General features: G+C 42.1%; 2 protein-coding genes across 2 annotated transcripts in view; one reads left to right on the top strand and one right to left on the bottom strand.

Moving 5' to 3' along the window:
* LOC128697282 (zinc finger protein 271-like) overlaps positions 1-24,471 on the top strand; it is a 193,557-nt gene that overhangs the window by 52,922 nt on the left and 116,164 nt on the right. The gene's annotated exons all lie outside the window — the stretch shown is intronic.
* mRpS5 (mitochondrial ribosomal protein S5) overlaps positions 16,693-24,471 on the bottom strand; it is a 54,784-nt gene continuing 47,005 nt past the window's right edge. The window contains exon 9 of the mRNA XM_070094862.1: positions 16,693-16,996. Coding sequence (XP_069950963.1) covers positions 16,883-16,996 — 114 coding nt within the window. The 3' untranslated portion in view covers positions 16,693-16,882. The remainder of the gene's footprint in view (positions 16,997-24,471) is intronic.

Below are 24,471 nucleotides of genomic sequence, written 5' to 3'. Positions count from 1 at the left end.
TTCCTGAGGAGGAGCCAGCCTTGGTAATACTGATTGAAGTTGTTACAGGGCTGAGTAAGCCTTCACAAGCATAAAGGCATTATGAGGCTACAGTTGCAAGGGATTCGAGGACTAACCCAAAAGGGTTCTTTAAGGTATACAGAAGAAAGATTTGGGACAAGATTGGCCCAATTAAGAGTAGTTCAGGTCAGATCAAGGACAGTGATAAGGAAATGTGTGAACTTTTCAACACTTCGAACTATAGACCAATAAGCCTTGCCTCCATGGTTAAAAAATTTATGGAATCAATAATTGCCGAGGAAATTCATAGCCATCTTGAAAGGCATAAATTGATTAATGAATCTCAGTATGGTTTTACAAGAGGCATTCCTGTCTTACAAATTTACTAACTTTTTTCATTAAGGTATCTGAGGAGGTAGATCATGGTACTGAATATGATACTGTGTACATGTACATGTATATGGATAGGTAGTAGGTTGGCAGACAGCAACCACCCAGGGAGGCACTACAGTCCTACCAAATGAGTGTGAAACATAAGCCTGTAATTGTTTTGCGTGACGGTAGGATTGCTGGTGTCTTTTTCTGTCTCAAAAATATGCAAGATTGCAGGTATGTCTTGCTGCTTCTACTTAGGTCACACTACACATGCGTGTACAAGCATATGTATACTAACCCCTCTGGGTTTTCTTCTTTCCTCCTAGTTCTTGTTCTTGTTTATTTCTGTTTATCTCCATGGGGAATTGGAACAGAATTTTTCCTCCATAAGCTATGCGTGTCGTAGGTGACTAGATGCCGGGAGCAATGGGCTAGTAACCCCTTCTGTATAAATTACTAAAATGAAAAGAAAAAGAACTTTATAAAATTGGGATGTTTGAATGTGTGTGGATGTAGTGCAGATGATAAGAAAGAAGTGATTGCAAAGGTTATGAACGAAAGGAAGTTGGATGTCCTAGCACTAAGCGAAACAAAGCTGAAGGGGGTAGGGGAGTTTCAGTGGGGAGAAATGGTATTAAGTCAGGACTATCTGAGAGGGGTTAGAGCTAAGGAAGGGGTAGCAATAATGTTAAAGGATCAGTTATGGAGAGAGAGGGAATATAAATGTATAAATTCAAGGATTATGTGGATTAAAATAAGGGTCAGATGTAAAAAGTGGGCATAATAGGTGTACACACCTGGAGAAGAGAGTAGTGTAGAGGAGAGATTGAGAGAGAAAGAGAGAGATTGAGAGAGAGAGAGAGAGATTGAGAGAGAGAGAGAGATTGAGAGAGAGAGAGAGAGATTGAGAGAGAGAGAGAGAGATTGAGAGAGAGAGAGAGAGAGAGATTGAGAGAGAGAGAGAGAGAGATTGAGAGAGAGAGAGAGAGAGATTGAGAGAGAGAGAGAGATTGAGAGATTGAGAGAGAGAGAGAGATTGAGAGAGAGAGAGAGAGAGAGAGATTGAGAGAGAGAGAGAGAGAGATTGAGAGAGAGAGAGAGAGAGATTGAGAGAGAGAGAGAGAGAGATTGAGAGAGAGAGAGAGAGATTGAGAGAGAGAGAGAGATTGAGAGAGAGATTGAGAGAGAGAGAGAGAGAGAGAGAGAGAGAGAGAGAGAGATTGAGAGAGAGAGATTGAGAGAGATTGAGAGAGAGAGAGATTGAGAGAGAGAGAGAGAGATTGAGAGAGAGAGAGAGAGATTGAGAGAGAGAGAGAGAGATTGAGAGAGAGAGAGAGAGATTGAGAGAGAGAGAGAGAGAGAGAGAGAGAGAGAGAGATTGAGAGAGAGAGATTGAGAGATTGAGAGATTGAGAGATTGAGAGAGAGAGATATTGAGAGAGATTGAGAGATTGAGAGAGAGATTGAGAGATTGAGAGAGAGAGAGAGAGATTGAGAGAGAGAGAGAGAGATTGAGAGAGAGAGAGAGAGATTGAGAGAGAGAGAGAGATTGAGATTGAGATTGTGGGAGATGTTAAGCAAGTGTGTAGGAACTTTTGAGCCAAGAGAAAGAGTAATTGTGGAAGGGGACCTAAATGCTAAAGTAGAAGCATATAGAGGGTGTGGTAGGTAAGTTTAGGGTGCCAGGTGTAAATGATAATGGGGAGCATTTGACTGAACTTTGTAAAAAAAAGGGGTTTGGTTATAGGTAACATATTTTAAGAATAGAGAATAAATAAGTATACAAGATATGTAGGGCAAAATGACAGTAGTTTGTTGGACTACCTATTGGCAGATAAAAGATTGTTGGGTAGACTTCAGGATGTACATGTTTATAGAGGGGCCAATGATATCGCATCACTTTTTAGTTGTAGCTACAGTGAGAGTAAAAGGTAGATGGGATACAAGGAAAATAGAAGCAGCAAGTAAGAGAAGTGAAGGTTTATAAACTAAAGGAGGAGGCACTTAGGGTAAGATATAAACAACTGTTGGAGGAGAGATGGGCTAGTGAGAATACAGGCAATGCGGTAGAAGATGTATAGGGTAAGTTGAAGAATATAGTTAGTGGTCAGCAGTTGTGGTTATAGGAAAGTGGGTGCAGGAGGGAAGAAGAGTGACTGGTGGAATGATGTAAAGAGAGTAGTAAAAGAAAAAAAACTTAGCATATGAGAGGTTTTTACAAAGTAGAAGTGATGCAAGGAGGGAGGAGTATATGGAGAGAAGGGAAGGTAAAAGAGTGGTGAAGCAATGTAAAAAGAGAGCAAATGAGAGAGTGGGTAAGATGTTATCAACAAATTTTGTTGAAAATAAGAAAAAGTTTTGGAGTGAGATTAATAAGATGAGAGAGCCTAGGGAACAAATGGATTTGTTAGTTAAAAATAAGAGAGGAGAGTTATTAAATGGAGAGGTAGAGGTATCGGGAAGATGGAGAGAATATTTTGAGGAATTGTTAAATGTTGTTGAAGATAGGGAAGCTGTGATTTTGTGTATAGGGCAAGGAGGAATAACATCTTATAGGAGTGAGGAAGAACAAGTTGTTAGTGTGGGGGAAGTTTGTGGGGCAGTGAGGAGAATGAAAGGGGGTAAAGCAACTAGGATTTATGGGATAAAGATAATGTTAAAAGCAGGTGGGGATATAGTTCTGGAATCGTTAGTGTTTTTATTTAATAAATGTAGGGAAGAGGGTAAGGTACCTAGGGATTGACAGAGAGCATGCATTTTCTCTGTATAACGGCAAAGAGGATGAAAGAGTGTAAAAATTATAGGGGAATAAGTCTGTTGAGTATATTTAGTAAAGTGTATGGCAGTTCTTATTGATAGAATTATGAGTAAGACAGAGAGCAGGATAGCAGATGAACAAGGAGGCTTTAGGAAAGGTAGGGGGTGTGTAGATCAAGTGTTTGCAGTGAAACACATAGGTGAACAGTATTTAGCTAAGGGTAAAGAGGTTTTTGTAGCATTTATGGATTTGGAAATGCATATGATAGGGTGGATAGGGGGCAATGTGGCAAATGTTGCATGTGTATGGAATAGAGGGTAGGTTATTGAAAGCGGTGAAAAGTTTTTACGAGGATAGTGAGGCTCAGGTTAGAGTACGTAGGCAAGAGGGTCGATTATTTCCCAGTAAAAGTATGCCCTAGGCAGGGATGTGTGATGTCACCATGGTTGTTCAATATATTTATAGATGGAGTTGTAAGAGAAGTGAATGCTCGGGTGTTAGCAAGAGGTGTGGGGATACACAAAGTGGGAGCTGTCACAGTTGCTCTTTGCTGATAGCACTGTACTTTTGGGAGATTCTGAAGAGAAGTTGCAGAGGCTGGTTGACGAGTTTGGTAGGGTATGGAAAAGAAGGAAGTTAAAAGTGAATACAGGAAAGAGTAAGGTGATGAGGATAACAAAAAAATAAGGTAACCGAAGATTGCATATCAGATTGGAGGGAGAGAGTATGGAGGAGTTGAATGTGTTCAGATATATGGGAGTGGATGTGTTAGCAGATGGATCTATGAAGGATGAGGTGAATCACAGAACTGACAAGGGGAAAAAGACGAGTGGTGCACTGAGGAGTGTGTGGAGACAAAGAACTTTATCCATAAAAGCAAAGAGGGGAATGTATGAGAGTATAGTTATACCATCACTCTTGTATGGGTGTGAGGCATAGGTTGTGAATGTTGCAACAAGGAGAAGGCTAGAGGCAGTGGAGATGTCATGTCTGAGTGTAATGTGTAGTGTGAATATAATCCAGAGAATCCATAGTTTGGAGATTAGGAGGAGGCACGGGATTACCAAAACTATTATCCAGAGGGCTGAGGAGGGGTTATTGAGATGGTTTAGACATGTAGAGAGGATGGAACGAAATAGAATGACTTCGAGAGTATGCAGATCTGTAGTGGAGGAAAGGCAGGATAGGGGTTGGCCTAGGAAAGGTTGGAGGGAGGGGGTAAAGGAGGTTTTGTGTGTGAGATCCTTGGACCTCCAGCAAGCATGCTTGAGTGTCCTAGACAGGAGCGAATGGAGACAAATGGTTTTTAGGACGATGTGCTGCTGGAATGTAAGCAAGGTAACATTTATGAAGGGATTCAGGGAAACCGGCAGACTGGACTTGAATCCTGGAGATGGGAAGTACAGTGTCTGCACTCTGAAGGAGTGGGGTGTTAATGTTGCAGTTTTATAACTGTAGTGTAGGCATGCCTCTGGCAAGACAGTGATGGAGTGAATGATGGTGAAAGTTTTTCTTTTTCGGACCACCCTGCCTTGGTGGGAAATGACTGATGTGTTAATAAAAAAATATCATTATTATATGGATTTCAGTAAGACTTTCGATAGTTCCACATCAGAGGCTATTGAGGAAACTTAAGGCACACGAAATAGGAGAAATTTTTTCCTGGGTAGAGGCATGGTTGACAAATAGGCAGCAGAGAGTTTGCACAAATGGGGAGAAATCAGAATGGGGGCACATCACAAGCGGTGTTCCACAGGGGTCAGTGTTGGGGCTCCTTGTTGTTCACAATTGACATCAATGACATAGATGAGGGAATAAATAGCGACATAAGCAAATTTGCTGATGGCACCAAAATAGGCCATCCAATTCATTCTAATGAGGACATTAGAGCACTCCAGGATGATTTGAATAGTGATGCAATGGTCAGAGAAGTGGCAGATGCAGTTTAATATTGACAAATGCACATTTCTAAGTGTTGGACAGGAAATAACCATGCCACATATAAACTAAATAATGTAGATCTTAATATTACAGATTGTGAAAAGGATTTAGGAGTTCTGGTTAGCAGTACAGTGGACCCTTGCCTAACGAATGCATCGCATAATGTTAAATCCGCCTAACGAAGCGTAAAAAATTTTGCCCCACCTAACGATAAAAAACTCGCCCAACGTGATTCGTCCGGGACCTGTCCACGCTGCCCCATGGGCGCCAGTGCAGTCGCATCTATGCATACATTCCATACATTTCACATTATCCCAGTGTTTTTAGTTCTTGTAACTGCAAAATAAGTCACCATGGACCCCAAGAAAGCTTTTAGTGCCAACCCTGTGGTAAAAAGGATAAGAATTACTATGGAATTGAAAAAAGAGATTAAGGAAATATGTGCAAAGTGGGTTGAACTGCAAACCTTTATGGATGAAAATCACCCTAACACAGCTATTGCAAGCTGTGCTGGTGACTATTACAATGACAATGTTGTGGCCCATTTTAGGCAAATCTTAAAGGAACGCAAGGTACAGAGCTCTATGGACAGATTTGTTGTGCGACATAGGTCCAGTGACTCTCAAGCTGGTCCTAGTGGCATTAAAAGAAGGGAAGTAACATCAGAAAAGGACTTGCTACCTCAAGTACTCATGGAAGGGGATTCCCCTTCCAAACAATTACTTCCATCATCTCCCCTCCTCCCATCCCATCAGTCATCACCAGATCTTCAATAAAGGTAAGTGTCATGTATTCTTTATTTAGTACAATAGTAATTGTGCATGTCTTCTTCTTTTTGGGTGTATAAAAATGTATATTTCATGTGGAAATTTTTTTTTTCATACTTTGGGGTGTCAGGAATGGATTAATTTGATTTCCATTATTTCTTATGGGGAAAATTAATTTGGCTAACGATAAGCTCTCAGGAACAGATTAATATCGTTAGGCGAGGGTCCATTGCAATCTGAAACCAAGACAACAGCCCATAAGTGTTTGCAATAAAGCTAACATAATCCTTGGTTTCATACCAAGAAGTATAATTAATAAAGTCCTCAGGTTGTTCTTCAACTCCATATGTCTTTTGTTAGGCCTCATTTAGATTATGCTGCACAGTCTTGGTCACCCTATTAAAGAATGGATATAAATGCACTGGAAAATGTACAAAGGAGGATGACAAAGTTGATCTCGTGTATCAGAAATATTCCCTGAGGATAGACTGAGGGCCCTGAATCTGCGCACTCTAGAAAGGCGTAGAATTAGGGGGGATATGATTGAGGTGTATAAATGGAAAACAGGAATGAATAAAGGGGCTGTAAATAGCATGCCAAAAATATTTAGCCTAGACAGGACTCACAGCAATGGCTTTAAGCTGGAAAAATTCAGATTCAGGAAGGATATAGGAAAGCACTGGTTTGGTAATCGAGTTGTGGGTGAGTGGACCAAACTCCCAAATACATTCGTAGAGGCTAAGATGTATAGTTTTAAAAATAGGTTAGATAAGTGGGTGTGGGTGGGAGTGAGTTTGGCCCGACTAGCTTGTGCTACTAGGTCAGATGCCATGCTCCTTAAGTGAATGTGACTTGACCTGACTAGGTGAAGGCACTGGCTTAAGCCGATAAGAGAATTGGACCTGCCTCGCATGGGCCAGTAGGCCTACTGCAGTGTTCCTAATTTTTTTATGTTCTTTTGTAATTCTACCCTTAATTAATTATTATTATTATTATTATTATTATTATTATTATCAAAAAGAAGCGCTAAACCACAAGGGCTATGCAGCCCCTTAATTAATGCTTGGCTTATTTCAACAATAAAAGTGTAAGTCTGCATTCCAAAATATAGCAGAGCATCCCATAGCTTTTTCAGGGACTGTCCTGTCATTATCTTTAAAGGCATAGTTTTACACATTCTTGACTCCTTGATGTGGCAAAGTGTCCAAAAGTGAGCCTTATCAGGGAGGAAGACTTCAATATATTCATTTTGCAATTATTTTATTATATTGTCGTATCCTTGTAGTAACTCAGATGTCGTTTTTTAGTCTGTGGATCATAGTCTTTATTTAGTCATAAGCCATCTGTTAATTTGCCGGCAATTCAGGCAAATTCAGTCTCCACAGTAACCTCACCCAATACTGTTCCTCTTTATAGATCACTCTCTTGATAAATTGTTCTTGTGTGAATTTATCATCAGGACTACCCTCGCTGAGGTTGATACCTATACTATCTAAAACCCATAACATATATACAGGTTCATCAGTTTCATCAATCAGGGATTCTTTTATTTTGAGGTTAAGAACTACTACTTGCAGGGATTAATGATGCTAGATGTCTCCACTTTGGGGTATTATGCTATACATCACATGGCCCCATGAGTCTTAAGTAGACACATGCCATCCTTATTTATCATTCCTCTAATGAAAGAAGAATACGAACAAGTTGTGCTGGTCTTTATGACTTCCAGACAAGAGGAAATAAGGAATTTATGGGTCGTAGTGCATAGCAAACACAAACGACTAAGTTTAGTTATGCCACCACATGTCATGGTCCACCTCAGGGAGTTGAAGGCCACCCAAGATGACAAAGACAGCAAAGACCAAAATTCCACCACCATGAAAAGGCCCTGCCATCAAGAGGCCTTGAAGTCCATTTCTTCAAAGTTGTAGAAGCAGTACTGTCCACTGTTTTCTCATGTAGGCACACTGAGAGAGCTTCTTAAAGATCAAGGAACATAGTTTATTTATGAGCTTAGAGACCAACTTGTTGGAGTCAAGCTTCTATTAACCAAAAGTTATAATGGGAGAGTGGAATGTCAATATTCTATTCTCAATCAATACTCAAGAAACTTTCTTAAGGCAACGGAGTAAAATAGATACTTACCTTGTGCTCTATTCGCTCTGTGTAAAATTCATTGTGACATCCTTGGGCATTTAACCTATTAATAAGTTACAGTATGGAAGACCAGCTCGAGGTCCACCGCATTCCTAAATGAACTGTTGTCAAAGGATAATATCTGACCAGAGGTTGAGACTATATTTCTGAGATAAATTAGACTGCAAATTTAGTTGGAAATAACTTAAATATTTGTGTGGAGACTACTTTGATGAAAAAAGCTGTATTGGTGATGAAATTTTGGTCCTCTTACCAAACAAAACAAGACTACTGATTTTGTGGCAAGGACGATATCAAGTAGTTAAAGTTTGCAACAAAGTTCATTACAGTAAAACTAATCAGTAATAGACCTCCCATTAACCCTTTCTGGGTCTGTGCCATAATTCTACGGCTTTGAAGCCAGTGTCAGTGCTGTAGTTCTACACCATGAGCACAGCTCACTCAGATAAGCTGTGACCAGTAAATATGGGCCTAGATAAGAGAAAGTCTATATGGTAAGTGTGAACCATATAAAACAAATCCTGCAACATGCAGTGCATGAGAAAAAACTGCGACTATGTTTTTAGTTTATAACAACGAGCTGTATTCACGGTTTCTTGGTCTCATTTGATAGAACAGAAGATATATTACAGAAACAGATGATTTTGATTGGTTCTAATACTGAAAATAGCTTTAAACTGAACTCAAATTAGCACAAATGTTCAAAAGTAAACAAATCACATCACACATCCAATACATGTCAACTGGTGGGTCTAATATGCATTCACGGATATGCTGATATTTATACAATTGTTACAATATTGCATAACTGTAAGTCTTCTATTTTTTGATGTGAATAAAAAATCAAAATGAAATTCATGTGTAAAGCCTAGAAACATAACTAATGAACAGAGGAAATGTTATTTTAGTGCTAGGAATGTCTGCATTGTTTATTCTGGACCCTATTTTGAAATTTGTGCGAAATTGGCCAAATTACCAATTTCTTATCAATTTATTGGGTAGTTGAAATAATTGTTTGGGTGGTTTCTTGTACCCAGTCAATAAAATAGAAGGCATATTAGCAAATAGCTAAGAATTTGGTCGATTGGAACAATGCAATTGGCCTAAAATAGGAGTCAAAGTTGGTAAAATTGCCAATGCATAAATTGCTGACGCAGCGAATTTCGCAATGCATAATTTTGTCAGTTTTCCGTCAAATTTTGTACCCTTTGTTTTCTTACCTTCATAAAAATTTTTTCCCAGTAAAAGTAGGCCTTAGACAAGGATGTGTGATGTCACCGTGGTTGTTTAATATATTTATAGATGGGGTTGCACTAGGGACTGGAAAAGAGAAATAAATATTATTGTATATGAGTAAAAGAGCGAAGAGTGAAAATGGCAGGCATTAGAGGGGTACAGGCCGCCATAATTATATTTATATTTCTTCTTCAATTCCATGAAGAAAGAAATCAGTCATGGGGGTTGGAAAAGGTGAATGGAGTAACAGCGCCCTGGACAGTAAAAGCCCAACAGTTGCCATCCTACCAGAAAAGTAAACCTCACTATCGCCGCAAGGTATGGCAACACCGCATACCCAAACAAAAACAATGGCACACAGCTCTTATTGTAGCGCTCTTAAGTGGTGATATCCAAATTAATCCAGGACCTCAAACTATTGTGCAGAGGCAAAACAGACAGATAAATGACGGCAATAATGACGGTCTAGTAGCTAGGGATGATAACCTTAACTCCATATGTAATGCATACATAGGTCAATGTGAGACAATACAGCCATTATTATCTCAAACACTACCAAACAGATGAATACACTGTACTAAAGTACGCATGAAAAACAGAAAAGGCACCTTATGTAAAATGTGTAAGGGGTGGGTGCATGATGGATGTATGTACAATTATAGCAACGGTGCCAGAATTCATTTTGTGTGTAACAAATGCACTTTGGCACAGTTACCCTTTAGCAGTGATGACATTGATTTACCTAATTTTAATACAAATGACCCATTGCCATATATTGATGATTATGATTGTTTTATGAAAACAGGCCTTCACTTTATTCATGTCAATGCAAGATCACTTCTTCCTAAATTGGCAGAGATTAGGATTCTAGCTAACAAAATTAGGGCGGCAGTTATAACCATCTCTGAATCTTGGTTGGATGATACGGTGACTGACGACGAGGTCAAAATAGAAGGTTACAATATAAAACGCTTAGATAGGAACAGAAAGGGCGGTGGAGTATGTGCCTACATTAGAAATGACTTAGCTTACAACCCAAGACCAGATTTAAATAACAATAAACTGGAGATTCTATGGTTTGAAGTGCTGCTTCCCAAGACCAAACCCATCTTAGTAGGAACTAGTTACCGCCCTCCTACCCAGGACCAGTTCTTAGAAGACTTTTCCAGAGTCTTGTCCGGAGTTGAAAGCAATTGCGAAACAATAATACTGGGCGACTTCAATATCTGTTTTCAGCAACAGAATAACGGGCTATGCAAAAGGTATAAGCAAATTCTAGGATTAAATAGCTACACCCAACTAATTAATAAACCAACCCGGATCACACAGTTCTCAGCCACCCTAATTGACCACATACTTTGCAACCGCGCTGAGAACATTAGTCAGTCAGGCGTCATTACCACAGGTCTTAGTGATCATTTCATCATTTACTGCACCAGGAAAATCACTAGGGATAGGATAGGCCTACACAGGACAATAAAAATGAGGTCAACTAGAAACTACAGTAAAGAAACACTGGTAAATAGGCTACACAATTGTGACTGGACAGAGATAACAAGTTGCACGGACGTAAACGATGCCTGGGAAAAATTCAAAACAATGTTCACTACCATTCTTAATAATATTGCACCAGTTAAAGAGGTTAGGATTAAACGAAGAACTGAACCCTGGATGACTACTGAGATATTAGATAATATGAAATTCAGAGACCAGCTGCTAAAAAGATTTAAAGCAAACAGACAGGATATTGCAGCACTAAATGAATTCCAAAGGGTGAGGAACAGAGTACAGAGGCTTATAAAAGGAGCAAAGGCAAAGCACTATTGCTCAAAAATTGAAGAATATAAGCATAACCCCAGAAAGCTCTGGCAACAACTAAAACAGTTGGGATATAGCCATAAGCCAGTAGATAGGTCTAACATAGTACTCACTATCGATAATGAGGTATGCCACGAAACATCTAAGGTGGCAAATTGCTTTAATTCCTACTACACATCTGTTGCATCAACACTAGTAAGTAAACTACCAGCTGCATCAAATACCTTTAACACAGACTCTGATAAGTTTCAAACATACTATACCAATAAAGGGGTAACCCCAAACAGTTGTCAACTAGTAAGTGTATCTCATGACTTCATTCAAAAAGAACTAAGCAGGTTAAACCCAACTAAGAGCACAGGCCCTGATAACATCCCATCTAAGTTCCTAAAAGATGGTGCTTTTGAACTGTCAATCCCTATTGCTCACATAATAAATCTATCAATCACCACTAATACCGTACCGGAGGGGTTCAAGGAGGCCAGAGTTACTCCTATCTTCAAGAAAAATAATAGGTCTGATGTAAGCAACTATAGACCTGTTAGTATACTCAGTATAATATCTAAAATTCTGGAGAGGGCGGTGTATTCTCAAGTAGTTAAGTACCTTAATGACAACAGCATTCTCCATAGCTATCAATCGGGCTTTAGAAGATCCTACTCAACCGATACCTCCCTTATTAATCTGATGGATTACCTGAGAACTGAAATGTCAAAAGGGAACCTCATAGGTATGGTAACCTTAGACCTGCAAAAGGCCTTCGATACTGTCAACCACAATATATTATGTAATAAACTTCAATCTATCGGTATAGGTTCTGTAGACTGGTTTAAGTCCTACCTTAGCAACAGGAGACAAATAGTCAAAATCAACAAAACGGAATCAGAACCCCTGCCGATAACATGTGGAGTTCCCCAAGGTAGTATTCTGGGTCCCTTACTATTCTTATGTTATGTCAATGATATGCCTATCAGTGTCAAGTGCAAACTCCTACTGTATGCAGATGACAGTGCTCTGTTAGTGACAGGTAAAGACCCACAAGATATTGCTAATGTTTTAACACTGGAACTGGAGTCCTGCAGCAAATGGTTAGTAGACAACAAACTATCATTACACCTAGGGAAAACTGAAGCCATTCTCTTTGGAACGAAACATAAACTGAGAAGGGTAAATAATTTTAATGTTCAGTGTAATGGGGAGTCCATCACTTTGGTTTCATCAGTTAAATATCTGGGAATCCCCTTTGACCCATGCATGTCAGGAGAATTGATAGGGAACAGTGTAGTAAAGAAAGCGAATGCCAGGCTGAAGTTCCTGTATAGACAAGCACAGTGTCTACCTACTGAGGCTCGCAGGACCCTATGTCTAGCCCTTATACAATGCCATATGGATTACGCTTGCTCTTCTTGGTACTCTGCCTTGACAAAAAAACTGAAAGATAGACTGCAAATCACCCAGAACAAAATCGTAAGATTCATCCTGGGGCTGGGACCAAGAGAACATGTAGGCCAGGATGAATTACAGCAGTTGGATATGCTGAATGTTGAAGACAGAGTAAAACAACTGAAGCTAAATCATGTTTATAAAATTGCTCACGAACAGTGTCCAGAATATCTTGCTGTCAATTTTGTCAAGGTTGGGAACCAAAGCAATCATAGTACTAGGGGGAGAGAGCACAACTTTGTAGTACCCACAGTCAGTGGCCAGGCTTCAAACACCTTTTATTGTACAGCAATAAAGGAATGGAACAGACTACCCACAAATGTCAAGGCCAGTCATAGCTTGAACCAGTTCAAGAAGACTGCCAAAAAGTGTCTGATGAATGAAGCAACAGAAAGGGAGGGGAATGATTTTCTATTTTTTAGCTAAAATACGTGTAAATTTTACCTTATCCCTAGTAATGACCCTCGTATTGTAGATAGTCGTAATGACCCTCGGGTAGTAGATAGTCTTAATGACCCTCGTATTGTAGATAGTCTTAATGACCCTCGTGTAGTAGATAGTCTTTTTAGTATGATAATAAGATGTTATCTTCATTATAGAATAATAAGAAAATATTATAACCTTTATATTATAATAATAAGGTAAAAGGACCCCAATGGAAATAAGTCACTCTGTCTGACTTTTTTGGGTTATCCTAGGTTCTCTACACATATGCTGCTATGTATGATAATTCTATGTAACTGTATTGTGTATACCTGAATAAATTTACTTACTTACTTACTTGTAAGAGAAGTAAATGCGAGGGTCTTGGCAAGAGGCGTGGAGTTAAAAGATAAAGAATCACACACAAAGTGGGAGTTGTCACAGCTGCTCTTTGCTGATGACACTGTGCTCTTGGGAGATTCTGAAGAGAAGTTGCAGAGATTGGTGGATGAATTTGGTAGGGTGTGCAAAAGAAGAAAATTAAAGGTGAATACAGGAAAGAGTAAGGTTATGAGGATAACAAAAAGATTAGGTGATGAAAGATTGAATATCAGATTGGAGGGAGAGAGTATGGAGGAGGTGAACGTATTCAGATATTTGGGAGTGGACGTGTCAGCGGATGGGTCTATGAAAGATGAGGTGAATCATAGAATTGATGAGGGAAAAAGAGTGAGTGGTGCACTTAGGAGTCTGTGGAGACAAAGAACTTTGTCCTTGGAGGCAAAGAGGGGAATGTATGAGAGTATAGTTTTACCAACGCTCTTATATGGGTGTGAAGCATGGGTGATGAATGTTGCAGCGAGGAGAAGGCTGGAGGCAGTGGAGATGTCATGTCTGAGGGCAATGTGTGGTGTGAATATAATGCAGAGAATTCGTAGTTTGGAAGTTAGGAGGAGGTGCGGGATTACCAAAACTGTTGTCCAGAGGGCTGAGGAAGGGTTGAGGTGGTTCGGACATGTAGAGAGAATGGAGCGAAACAGAATGACTTCAAGAGTGTATCAGTCTGTAGTGGAAGGAAGGCGGGGTAGGGGTCGGCCTAGGAAAGGTTGGAGGGAGGGGGTAAAGGAGGTTTTGTGTGCGAGGGGCTTGGACTTCCAGCAGGCATGCATGAGAGTGTTTGATAGGAGTGAATGGAGACAAATGGTTTTTAATACTTGACGTGCTGTTGGAGTGTGAGCAAAGTAACATTTATGAAGGGATTCAGGGAAACCGGCAGGCCGGACTTGAGTCCTGGAGATGGGAAGTACAGTGCCTGCACTCTGAAGGAGGGGTGTTAATGTTGCAGTTTAAAAACTGTAGTGTAAAGCACCCTTCTGGCAAGACAGTGATGGAGTGAATGATGGTGAAAGTTTTTCTTTTTCGGGCCACCCTGCCTTGGTGGGAATCGGCCAGTGTGATAATATTTTTTTTTTTTTTTTTTTTTATTATCACACCGGCCGATTCCCACCAAGGCAGGGTGGCCCGAAAAAGAAAAACTTTCACCATCATTCACTCCATCACTGTCTTGCCAGAAGGGTGCTTTACACTACAGTTTTTAAACTGCAACATTAACACCCCTCCTTCAGAGTGCAGGCACTGTACTTCCCATCTCCAGGACTCAAGTCCGGCCTGCCGGTTTCCCTGAATCCCTTCATAAATGTTACTTTGCTCACACTCCAACAGCACGTCAAGTATTAAAAACCATTTGTCTCCATTCACTCCTATCAAACACGCTCACGCATGCCTGCTGGAAGTCCAAGCCCCTCGCACACAAAACCTCCTTTACCCCCTCCCTCCAACCCTTCCTAGGCCGACCCCTACCCCGCCTTCCTTCCACTACAGACTGATACACTCTTGAAGTCATTCTGTTTCGCTCCATTCTCTCTACATGTCCGAACCACCTCAACAACCCTTCCTCAGCCCTCTGGACAACAGTTTTGGTAATCCCGCACCTCCTCCTAACTTCCAAACTACGAATTCTCTGCATTATATTCACACCACACATTGCCCTCAGACATGACATCTCCACTGCCTCCAGCCTTCTCCTCGCTGCAACATTCATCACCCACGCTTCACACCCATATAAGAGCGTTGGTAAAACTATACTCTCATACATTCCCCTCTTTGCCTCCAAGGACAAAGTTCTTTGTCTCCACAGACTCCTAAGTGCACCACTCACTCTTTTTCCCTCATCAATTCTATGATTCACCTCATCTTTCATAGACCCATCCGCTGACACGTCCACTCCCAAATATCTGAATACGTTCACCTCCTCCATACTCTCTCCCTCCAATCTGATATTCAATCTTTCATCACCTAATCTTTTTGTTATCCTCATAACCTTACTCTTTCCTGTATTCACCTTTAATTTTCTTCTTTTGCACACCCTACCAAATTCATCCACCAATCTCTGCAACTTCTCTTCAGAATCTCCCAAGAGCACAGTGTCATCAGCAAAGAGCAGCTGTGACAACTCCCACTTTGTGTGTGATTCTTTATCTTTTAACTCCACGCCTCTTGCCAAGACCCTCGCATTTACTTCTCTTACAACCCCATCTATAAATATATTAAACAACCACGGTGACATCACACATCCTTGTCTAAGGCCTACTTTTACTGGGAAAAAATTCCCCTCTTTCCTACATACTCTAACTTGAGCCTCACTATCCTCGTAAAAACTCTTCACTGCTTTCAGTAACCAGTGTGATAATAATAATAATAAAAAGATTCTCTACCATTTCATAAGAAAAACTTTTGTTGAAAATTCTTGGACCCTGTGGACAAATTTTAGGTCGGGAGTCTGGACTCTGAAAGGTGTCCAGACCATCCCACAGAGATGATTCTGCTGGGCATAGCGAGTGACAGTAATGGGTACACCTGCCACTGCTTGGAGTCTGAGGAGATTATTATTATTGTTATTATAATCAAGGGGAAGCGCTAAACCCGTAGGATTATACAGCGCCTGTTGGAGGCTGGGGAGAGCTTCAGCTTGTAGATTATTATTATAATCAAGGGGGAAGCACTAAACCCGTAGGATTATACAGCGCCTATGGGGGGATGGAAGGCATTCAGGCTTAATTCAGGGAACTGGAGCACAGATCCAATTCCCTAGATCAAGAGCCCCTCACCAGCGTCAAGGAGTTCAGCTTGTAGAGCATCTTGTGCAAGCACAAGATGTGTCCACCCCTAGAGTTGTCTGTGCAAGGACAATCAACTCCAGCAGTAGGCTCAATTTTCCAATGAGCAGAATTTATCATTATAACATTCTTAAGGTAAGTGTGAAACCCATAAGGGTCATACAGTGCCTGGGGTAATGAAAGGCATTCAGGCTCAATTTAAGGAATTGAAGCATAGGTTCAATTCCTTAGATCAAGAGCCCCTCACCAGCACTAAGGAACCTCTCTTCAGAGGTCTGATGAGCAGAAACGAAGAGATTACAAGTCTCCATGCATGCAAAATACTCGGTGCAAATCTTAGTTAATTCTCTGTATGTCATAGACACCCTGGTTATGCAAGTACTAGCTAGCAAAACCTAAGCTATGAATAAAGACAGTAAAACCCATCAATGAGAAGAAATTCTTGTAGGAAAGAAGACTAAGACATAAGGCTTATGATGCTATAAATCTTTGGGCTGTATAGCCCTTGTGGCTTAGCGCTTCTTTTTGATTATAATAATAATATAAATCTTTGGTAATGGTAGTTACTTCAAGTGAAGTCATTAACAATCAGACACAAGTGCAATATGGGAACCATAATTTAATTCCAGAGTTTAGATTTTAGAATTCACTTTATATTTTCAAGCTCATGTTGAAGCTTGACATGTACAGTAATACTATACACGAGTATTATGCACACTCGATTGAAAAATAAATTGATTGGTAATTTGGACAAAAACTTATTTACACTTCTCAGCGTGCTGTTATTGACTACCATGCCTCAGCTTCTTCTGATTTAGATGAATACCCAGGTCGACATTCAGGGTACTGGTCAGTGTAGAAGCTGCGGTATTCACCTTCTTCCACCAGCATATTCAACATGACCTGTGAAGGAAACAAAATGAGTTAATATTGTTTCTTATTGCACACTTGTTAGTAAGAGATCATCTGCTGGGTCACTTAGCTAGGAAATCACACCCTCTTCTATTGAAAACTTGAATTTAGTGTTCAAGATAAATTGGCAAAATTTATGGCTTGTCCTATTTCCTCTGTTATGATATTTAATACTGTGTACATGATCCTACAGTCTTTACAACGACACTTTAAGTTCAGGCATATATATAAATGGCATGTGGTATTACTACAGTGTAAAGTACAAAAATGGAATTTCTAATAGTTCCAACACTGATACAGTGTCAGGTGTGTGTGGTAGAGCCTAGACTACACTGTATAAAACATTACAGGACAGGACAATTCTAGCTTTTCTGCAAGTTTTCTCAATTTTTAAAAACCAGCCTTTATAGAGAGAAGAGTGGGTCTGATTCCCTAGCATTATTATTATATTAAAAAACGAGCATCAAACAAGTATGGGTCAAACAGCAGCAGTGGAGTCATTCCATCTTTCTGTAATACATGTATAGCTACAGTGAAACTTCCATAAACCAACTAATACTTGGAGAGGGTTTCAAGAGTCAACGTTCCAGCAGCCTGGTCTGTGAAATAGGAGTGTCTGTTTAGTGAAAATCTGTTATAATGAAAGTTTCAGTTTAACAGATATTGTCCGCTTAATCGATCAACTACCAGACACGGACAACTATCCTATGAAGTGGACTCAGTCTTGATGGACTGCCAGACATACCAAGAATGAAGTAAAGTACAATATTATGATACAGACTGTACAGTACTGCTGGACATATTCCTGTAAAATGTTAAAAGTACAGTACAATATATGTAGCATATAGTAAAACCCCTGTATTATACATTCATACCCATTATAAAGTTCAATTGATAAATTATGCAGAACTTCCACCATCACTACTTTTGAACTCTGAAACCATTATTAAGCAAAATTAAGGGTTATTTTCAGGCCATGGTAAATTGCGGATAATTGAAACCGCAGATGTCGGATCTGGGGGGCCCATTGTACAATAATTATTCTTATCTTTCCTGGAGAATAACTTAATTCAAGTTTCTACTTAAGTCAAATTCACAGGCTGCTTCTCAGTGTTATCACTTGCTTTATTTCCTTCTCTATCCATGCCATAGTACTACAGGTTAGAGGTCACTGTCTGTGCTGTAGTACTAAGCCTCTTGGTCTGAGGAATTAGACCTGTCGGTCTTCTTCCTCAGACCGAACCTAATTACCCCCCAATCTCCCCTCCCCTATCCCATCCTCCTCCCCCTCCCCACCCCTCCCTTTTGCCCTTCCTCTTTTTGGCCTTTGGGATTTCTCCCACAGGCGTGCTAGTTCCTAGGTAGAGGAAAGGATACCGGGGTCCATCCCATTCCATTGAGGTTCTTGGCGGTGGCGTAGTTTGCCGTGGAATCTGGATCGCCTGGGGATGTCCCGATCCCTCTCCGGTATCCCGGAGTAGCTTTGGGTGTCTTTCGGGCGACGGGTGTATCTCTGGAAGCCACCTTTTGGATTCCTGGGGTGGTGGCCGAAGGAGGTATGCTTTGTGGCGGATATCCGGCCGCCCTCTCTTTTGTCCACCGAGGTAGCTCAGCAGATGTGAGGTTGCTATCCCGGATTACTGGTTTACTGGCATGAAGGGTAAGGTATGGCACGGGTTCCATGCTGCATCTGCGCTACTAGCGGTGCTGAGGTCCTCTTGGGCGTGGAGGGAGATTTCCGGCCCTTTCATTCCTCCTGGGAACTATTCCTCCCCGCTCCCCCCTTTTTTTATTCTTTTTTTTATTTTTATTTTCTTTTCTTTCTTTTTTTCTTAAAAACAAAAAGCAAAGGAGTAACCTAACCATGGAGAACCCAATCCATGAACCCACTAACCCCGGGCCCCTTCTTGATACCGCACCCCATTCTGACCCTGCCTTGTGTTTAGACCACTCTTCGGACACTCCTGATGCCCCTGTACCTCTTGCTGGTGCTGTTTCCTCACCCGCTTCAGGTACCGGGGCTTCGACTGACTCCTTCGATTTGTCTGAACTCCACCCTCCTTTGACTATGCTTCCGGCTTCTCCCTCTACGGTACGGCAATTTTCGAATCGCCCACCCATTTCACGCCGGACCAACTCCGGTCCTACTCCTAAACGCCAACGTCAATCTCCTGATGATGCTCCTTCGTTACCTTCCCATTCTACTCGGAAAAGACCGACACGTCAAGCACTCCCTCTCCATGCTCAGTTTTGGACCACACAATGGACTAAATTCTTTACTTTAAGACTGACTTCTTCTTCTTCCTACCTTTCTGACCATAGTATTGACAAAGCGCTCCTGCGTCATGTTGGTAGAGATATTTCATTTCATGCTCTCAAGAGCGGTATGCACATCGTCATTGTCCAGAATGCTACCCAAGCTCATGATCTTTCTCTCCTTTCGAATATCGATACTACTCCTATCACTATTGAAAAACATCTTTCTCTCAATTCTTGTAATGGTACTGTCATTCTGCCCCATACCATAGTCCAACAGAATTTCCAGTCATGTGGCAATGACATTCTTGAACAGCTGGAACTCCAGGATCTCCCAATCCTCACAGTAGACACTTATGTCCTTCCTGCCCATGGGCGGAGACGTTACCCTTGCAATGTGGCTCGTTTAACTTTTGACAGCCGAGAACTCCCGTCCTCTGTATATGTCGCGGGACATCGGTTACAAGTTCGAAAGGTGATACCTACACCTCAACAATGTAGAAATTGCTGGCGTTTTGGTCACCCAGCGAAATATTGCAGATCTATGGCCGAATGCCCAGTCTGTGGTGCCGACGACCATTCTAATACATCTTGCAGTCAACCTCCATCTTGCCTTAATTGTAATGAAGCTCACCCTTCGTACTCCCGCCATTGCCAGGTCTACTTAAATGAACGTGAAATCCGTTGCCTCAAAGAGGCAGAAGGTCTCCCTTATGCTATGGCAGTTACTCATCTCCGCCTCCAAGGGAGACTACCCCGTGTTTCTTATTCTCGTGTTTCACAACATCCCCCCACTTCTGGGGTCCCATCTTCTGCAGCCTCCTCTGTTGTTACCCCTCCCATAGCCACTCCGGCATCTAATCCTTTTGCTGTCCTTGGCTCTGACGTCCCGACTACAACTCAGTCTGTTCTCACATCTTCGCGTCCTTCCTCACAAGCCCCAGTATCGACAAGACCTCGTACGACACCTAATACCAATCGCCCCTCTACTTCTCAGAAGTCCAAAAAATCCACAGTGCTCAAATATTCTTTGCCCCTTCCTTCCCTTCTTCCACCTCCACACTTTACCTTTCCAGTCTCTGTACCTAGTTCTTCCCCTCTCTCTGGCTCTATTACAAGTGTGGAGATTCACCCTCCTCCTCTTACTATGCCTTCCACCCCCGTCCCCTCCCAAGTTTCTCCCTCTTCTGCCACCTCCCAGGTTTCTGCCTCTTCTGTCCCCCCCCCCCCCACACTTCATCTCCAGTCCCTTACACTCTTCCCTCCCCCTCTACTTTGGTACAGTCCATTACTGTCCCAATCTTTACTCACCCTCCTCCTCCTATCTCCAATATGGTTTCCCATCCATCTTTGAATTCAGAAACACTTGAAGCCATTTCAGAATATATTGCAGACTAAACCTTCAATGGACACTGATTCACTTCCTGTTCCTTCTCTTCCCTCTCCTCCATCTTCACAACCCCATTCTTCGCAACGCTCCATTCCTTCGCTGCTTGAACGTCTTCCAATGCCACCACATGTTGACTTTTCTAACCCCTCTAGTCCATAGGTGCCTTTCCCTATGGATTCCTGGTATTTTCTTCATTGCCAATCATGGCCTATTTACAGTGGAATATCCGCGGCCTCAGGGGTAATCGGGGTGAGCTTCAGATGTTGCTTTCCAGGTTTTCCCGTTGGTGCTTGCTTACAAGAACCAAAATTACACTCGGCTGTTTTCCAACCTATCTCAGGCTATAATTTATTGTATTCTTCGGATCCTTTCTCAGATGGGACCTTTAATGAAAGTGCCCTTCTTCTACGCAATGATATTCCGTACTGTCAACTATCTGTCCATACCTCGCTGCATTACACCGCAGCCCGTATCCACTTGAATAAGTGGTTTACAATATGTTCTTTATATCTCTCTCCTTCTCGAGCATTTTCTATCCTAGACTTTGCCTTTCTTGTTTCATCCTTACCACCACCACTTCTGTTACTTGGTGATTTTAATACCCACCATTTCCTCTGGGGGGGGGGGTCTCATTGGGACTCACGTGGCATCCAGTTGGAGGCTTTTCTCGCCTCTCACTCCCTCCATGTTTTAAATACGGGTACTCCCACCCATTTTGATCCTCGTACTCATGCTCTCTCTTGCATCGATTTATCAGTCTGCTCTTCCTCCACTGCACTAGACTTCACCTGGTCTGTTCTACCTGACTTACATGACAGCGATCATTTTCCAATCATTCGTACTTCTCCTTCCTATTCACCTTTCCGTAGCCCCCGCTGGCAATTTGATCGGGCAAATTGGGATCTTTACTCACACCTCACTACTTTTAGTGAGGTTCCTTCTTCATCCTCCATTGATGAGCTCCTACACCTCTTCTCGACGTCAGTTTCTATCGCAGCTTCTCATTCTATACCCCAAACCTCAGGCAGGCATTCTCAGAAGTGCGTGCCTTGGTGGTCTCCTGCTTGTGCTCGTGCAGTACGTTTGAAACGCGCTGCATGGGGCAGGTACCGGTACAATAGAACCGCTGAGAGACTTCTTGATTTTAAGCAGAAGCGTGCGATCGCTCGCCGTGTCATCCGTGAAGCTAAACGCACTTGTTGGCAAGACTGTTTCCACCATCACCTCTGCTTCTTCTATGAGTGCAGTCTGGAAAAAAGTGAGGAAAATGAGTGGTAAATACTCTCCTGACCCGACTCCTGTTCTACGGGTCGCTGGTGTTGATGTAGCAAACCCTCTGGACATTGCCATTGAACTTGGCACACATCTGGTCCGTGTTTCCCGGGGGCTCCATTTATGCCCCTCGTTTCTTTCCTCAAAGTCTGCCAGAGAGTTAGTACCCTTGGACTTTTCTTCTCTCAGAGAAGAACAGTATAATGTGCCTTTTACACTTCAAGAACTAGAGGCAACGCTCTCAGCTTGCCGATCATTGGCAGCTGGGCCTGACGACATTCATATTCGTATGTTACAACATTTACATCGGTCAGCCCTTGTAGTCCTCTTACACCTCTTCAATCTTATTTGGGCACAAGGAGTTCTTCCCCAGCTGTGGAAATCTGCCATTGTTCTCCCTTTCCGTAAACCGGGTACTCCAGGACATGATGCCTCCCACTATCGTCCCATCGCTCTTACTAGTGCAGTTTGCAAAGTGATGGAACGTCTCATAAATCGACGTTTAATGTGGTATTTAGAGACACACAACAGTTTCTCCGCAAGTCAATATGGCTTTCGTAAGGGTCGTTCTACCATAGACCCCTTACTACGCTTGGATATGTATGTTCGTAATGCCTTTGCGAATAATCACTCGGTTATTGCCATATTTTTTGACCTTGAGAAGGCATATGACACAACTTGGAGGTATAATATTTTGGCCCAGGCCCACTCCTTAGGCCTCCGAGGCAATCTACCATCCTTCCTTAAGAACTTTTTAACTGACAGACATTTCCATGTTCGAGTCAATAATGTTCTTTCCCCGGACTTCGTCCAAGCTGAAGGTGTCCCTCAGGGATGTGTTCTAAGCACAACACTTTTTCTCCTTGCTATAAATGATTTGGCCTGCTTGTGCAGGCGCTGACTTTCATCTCATTGCAGTTTCTCTCCAGCATGCAGTCGACCGTGTTTCCACTTGGGCCACCACGCATGGGTTTAAATTTTCAAGTACCAAAACTCACCAAATTACTTTCACTAGATGCTCTGTCATCTCAGATCATCCTTTGTATCTCTATGGCTCCCGTATCCCCGAACGTGATAGTCAGGTTTCTAGGCCTTCTCTTTGACCGTAGGTTATCCTGGAAACCTCACATTACCTCTCTGAAGGCAACTTGTCACAGCCGGCTAAACCTTCTTAAAACCCTTGCTCATCTTTCCTGGGGAGCTGATCGTCGAACTCTGCTTTGCCTACATTCAACCCTCGTTTTATCGAAACTCGATTATGGTGACCAGATTTATTCCGCGGCCTCTCCTGCTACTCTCTCTAGCCTTAACTTTATCCATCACCAAGGATTACGTTTGTGCCTTGGTGCTTTTCGCTCTTCCCCTGTTGAGAGCCTCTATGCAGAAGCGAATGTTCCATCCTTGTCTGATCGCCGTGATGCCCATTGCCTTCGCTACTATGTACGCTCTCACGATCTCCACAATCCTTCCATTGATAGAATGGTCACCGATATTAGTAGACATTCTTCATTCGTTTGCCGCCCCTGTTTGCTCCGTCCCTTTTCTCTTCGCCTACATTCACTCTTGTCTTCCCTTCAGTTACCACCTTTATATGTTCATGTAGCATCTCACTTTTCCCTACCCCCCTGGGAAGTTCCAGCTGTTCGGGTCTGTTCTTTCTCACTCCCTTGCTCGAAAGCTCAACTGCCTACGGTGGCTTCCCGCTCTCTTTTTCCTGATCACTTCCACTCCCATTCTCATGCCACCGCTGTGTACACAGATGGCTCTAAGTCTTCAGACGGCGTCGAATTCGCAGCAGTGTTTCCGGACAGCGTCGTGCATGGGCATTTACTATCTTCGGCTAGCATTTTTACTGCTGAATTGTATGCCATTCTTGCAGCACTTATTCGTATCGCATCTATGCCTGTGTCATCATTTGTAGTAGTCTCAGACTCCCTTAGTGCTCTACAGGCTATACGAAAATTTGATACATCTCACCCCCTAGTTCTCCATATCCAATTTTGGCTACGCCGTATCTCTACCAAACATAAAGATAGTTTTTTGTTGGGTCCCTGGTCATGTCGACGTACAGGGCAATGAACAGGCAGACACTGTTGCGCGGTCAGCAGTACATGACCTACCAATTTCCTATACAGGTGTTCCATTTCTGGACTATTTTGCTGCAATAGCTACCCACCTTCGCACCCGTTGGCAACAACGTTGGTCAACTCTGCTCGGTAACAAACTTCATTCTGTTAAACCGACCATAGGTTACTGGCCGTCGTCTTGTCATCAGTGCCAAGGTTGGGAGACCACTCTCTCCCGACTTCGCATTGGCCACACTCGTCTTACTCATGGAGAGGCACCCTGTTCCTCTCTGTGAGCAGTGTCAAGTTCCAGTATCGATTAGCCACATTCTGTTAGACTGCCCTCTCTATCAACGAGCACACAGAATTTACCTCCAACGTCATCTTCGTTCTACTACTTTCTCTTTACCTTCCCTTCTTGCTGATGGACCCTCCTTTAATCCTGACTCTCTCATTGACTTCTTGACAATGAGTGATTTACT

The sequence above is a fragment of the Cherax quadricarinatus genome, chromosome 48 (genome assembly GCF_038502225.1).
Source record: "Cherax quadricarinatus isolate ZL_2023a chromosome 48, ASM3850222v1, whole genome shotgun sequence".
Lineage (NCBI taxonomy): Eukaryota > Metazoa > Arthropoda > Malacostraca > Decapoda > Parastacidae > Cherax > Cherax quadricarinatus.
Note: the sequence above shows the minus strand (reverse complement) of the source record. Positions and strands in the feature narration are given on the sequence as shown.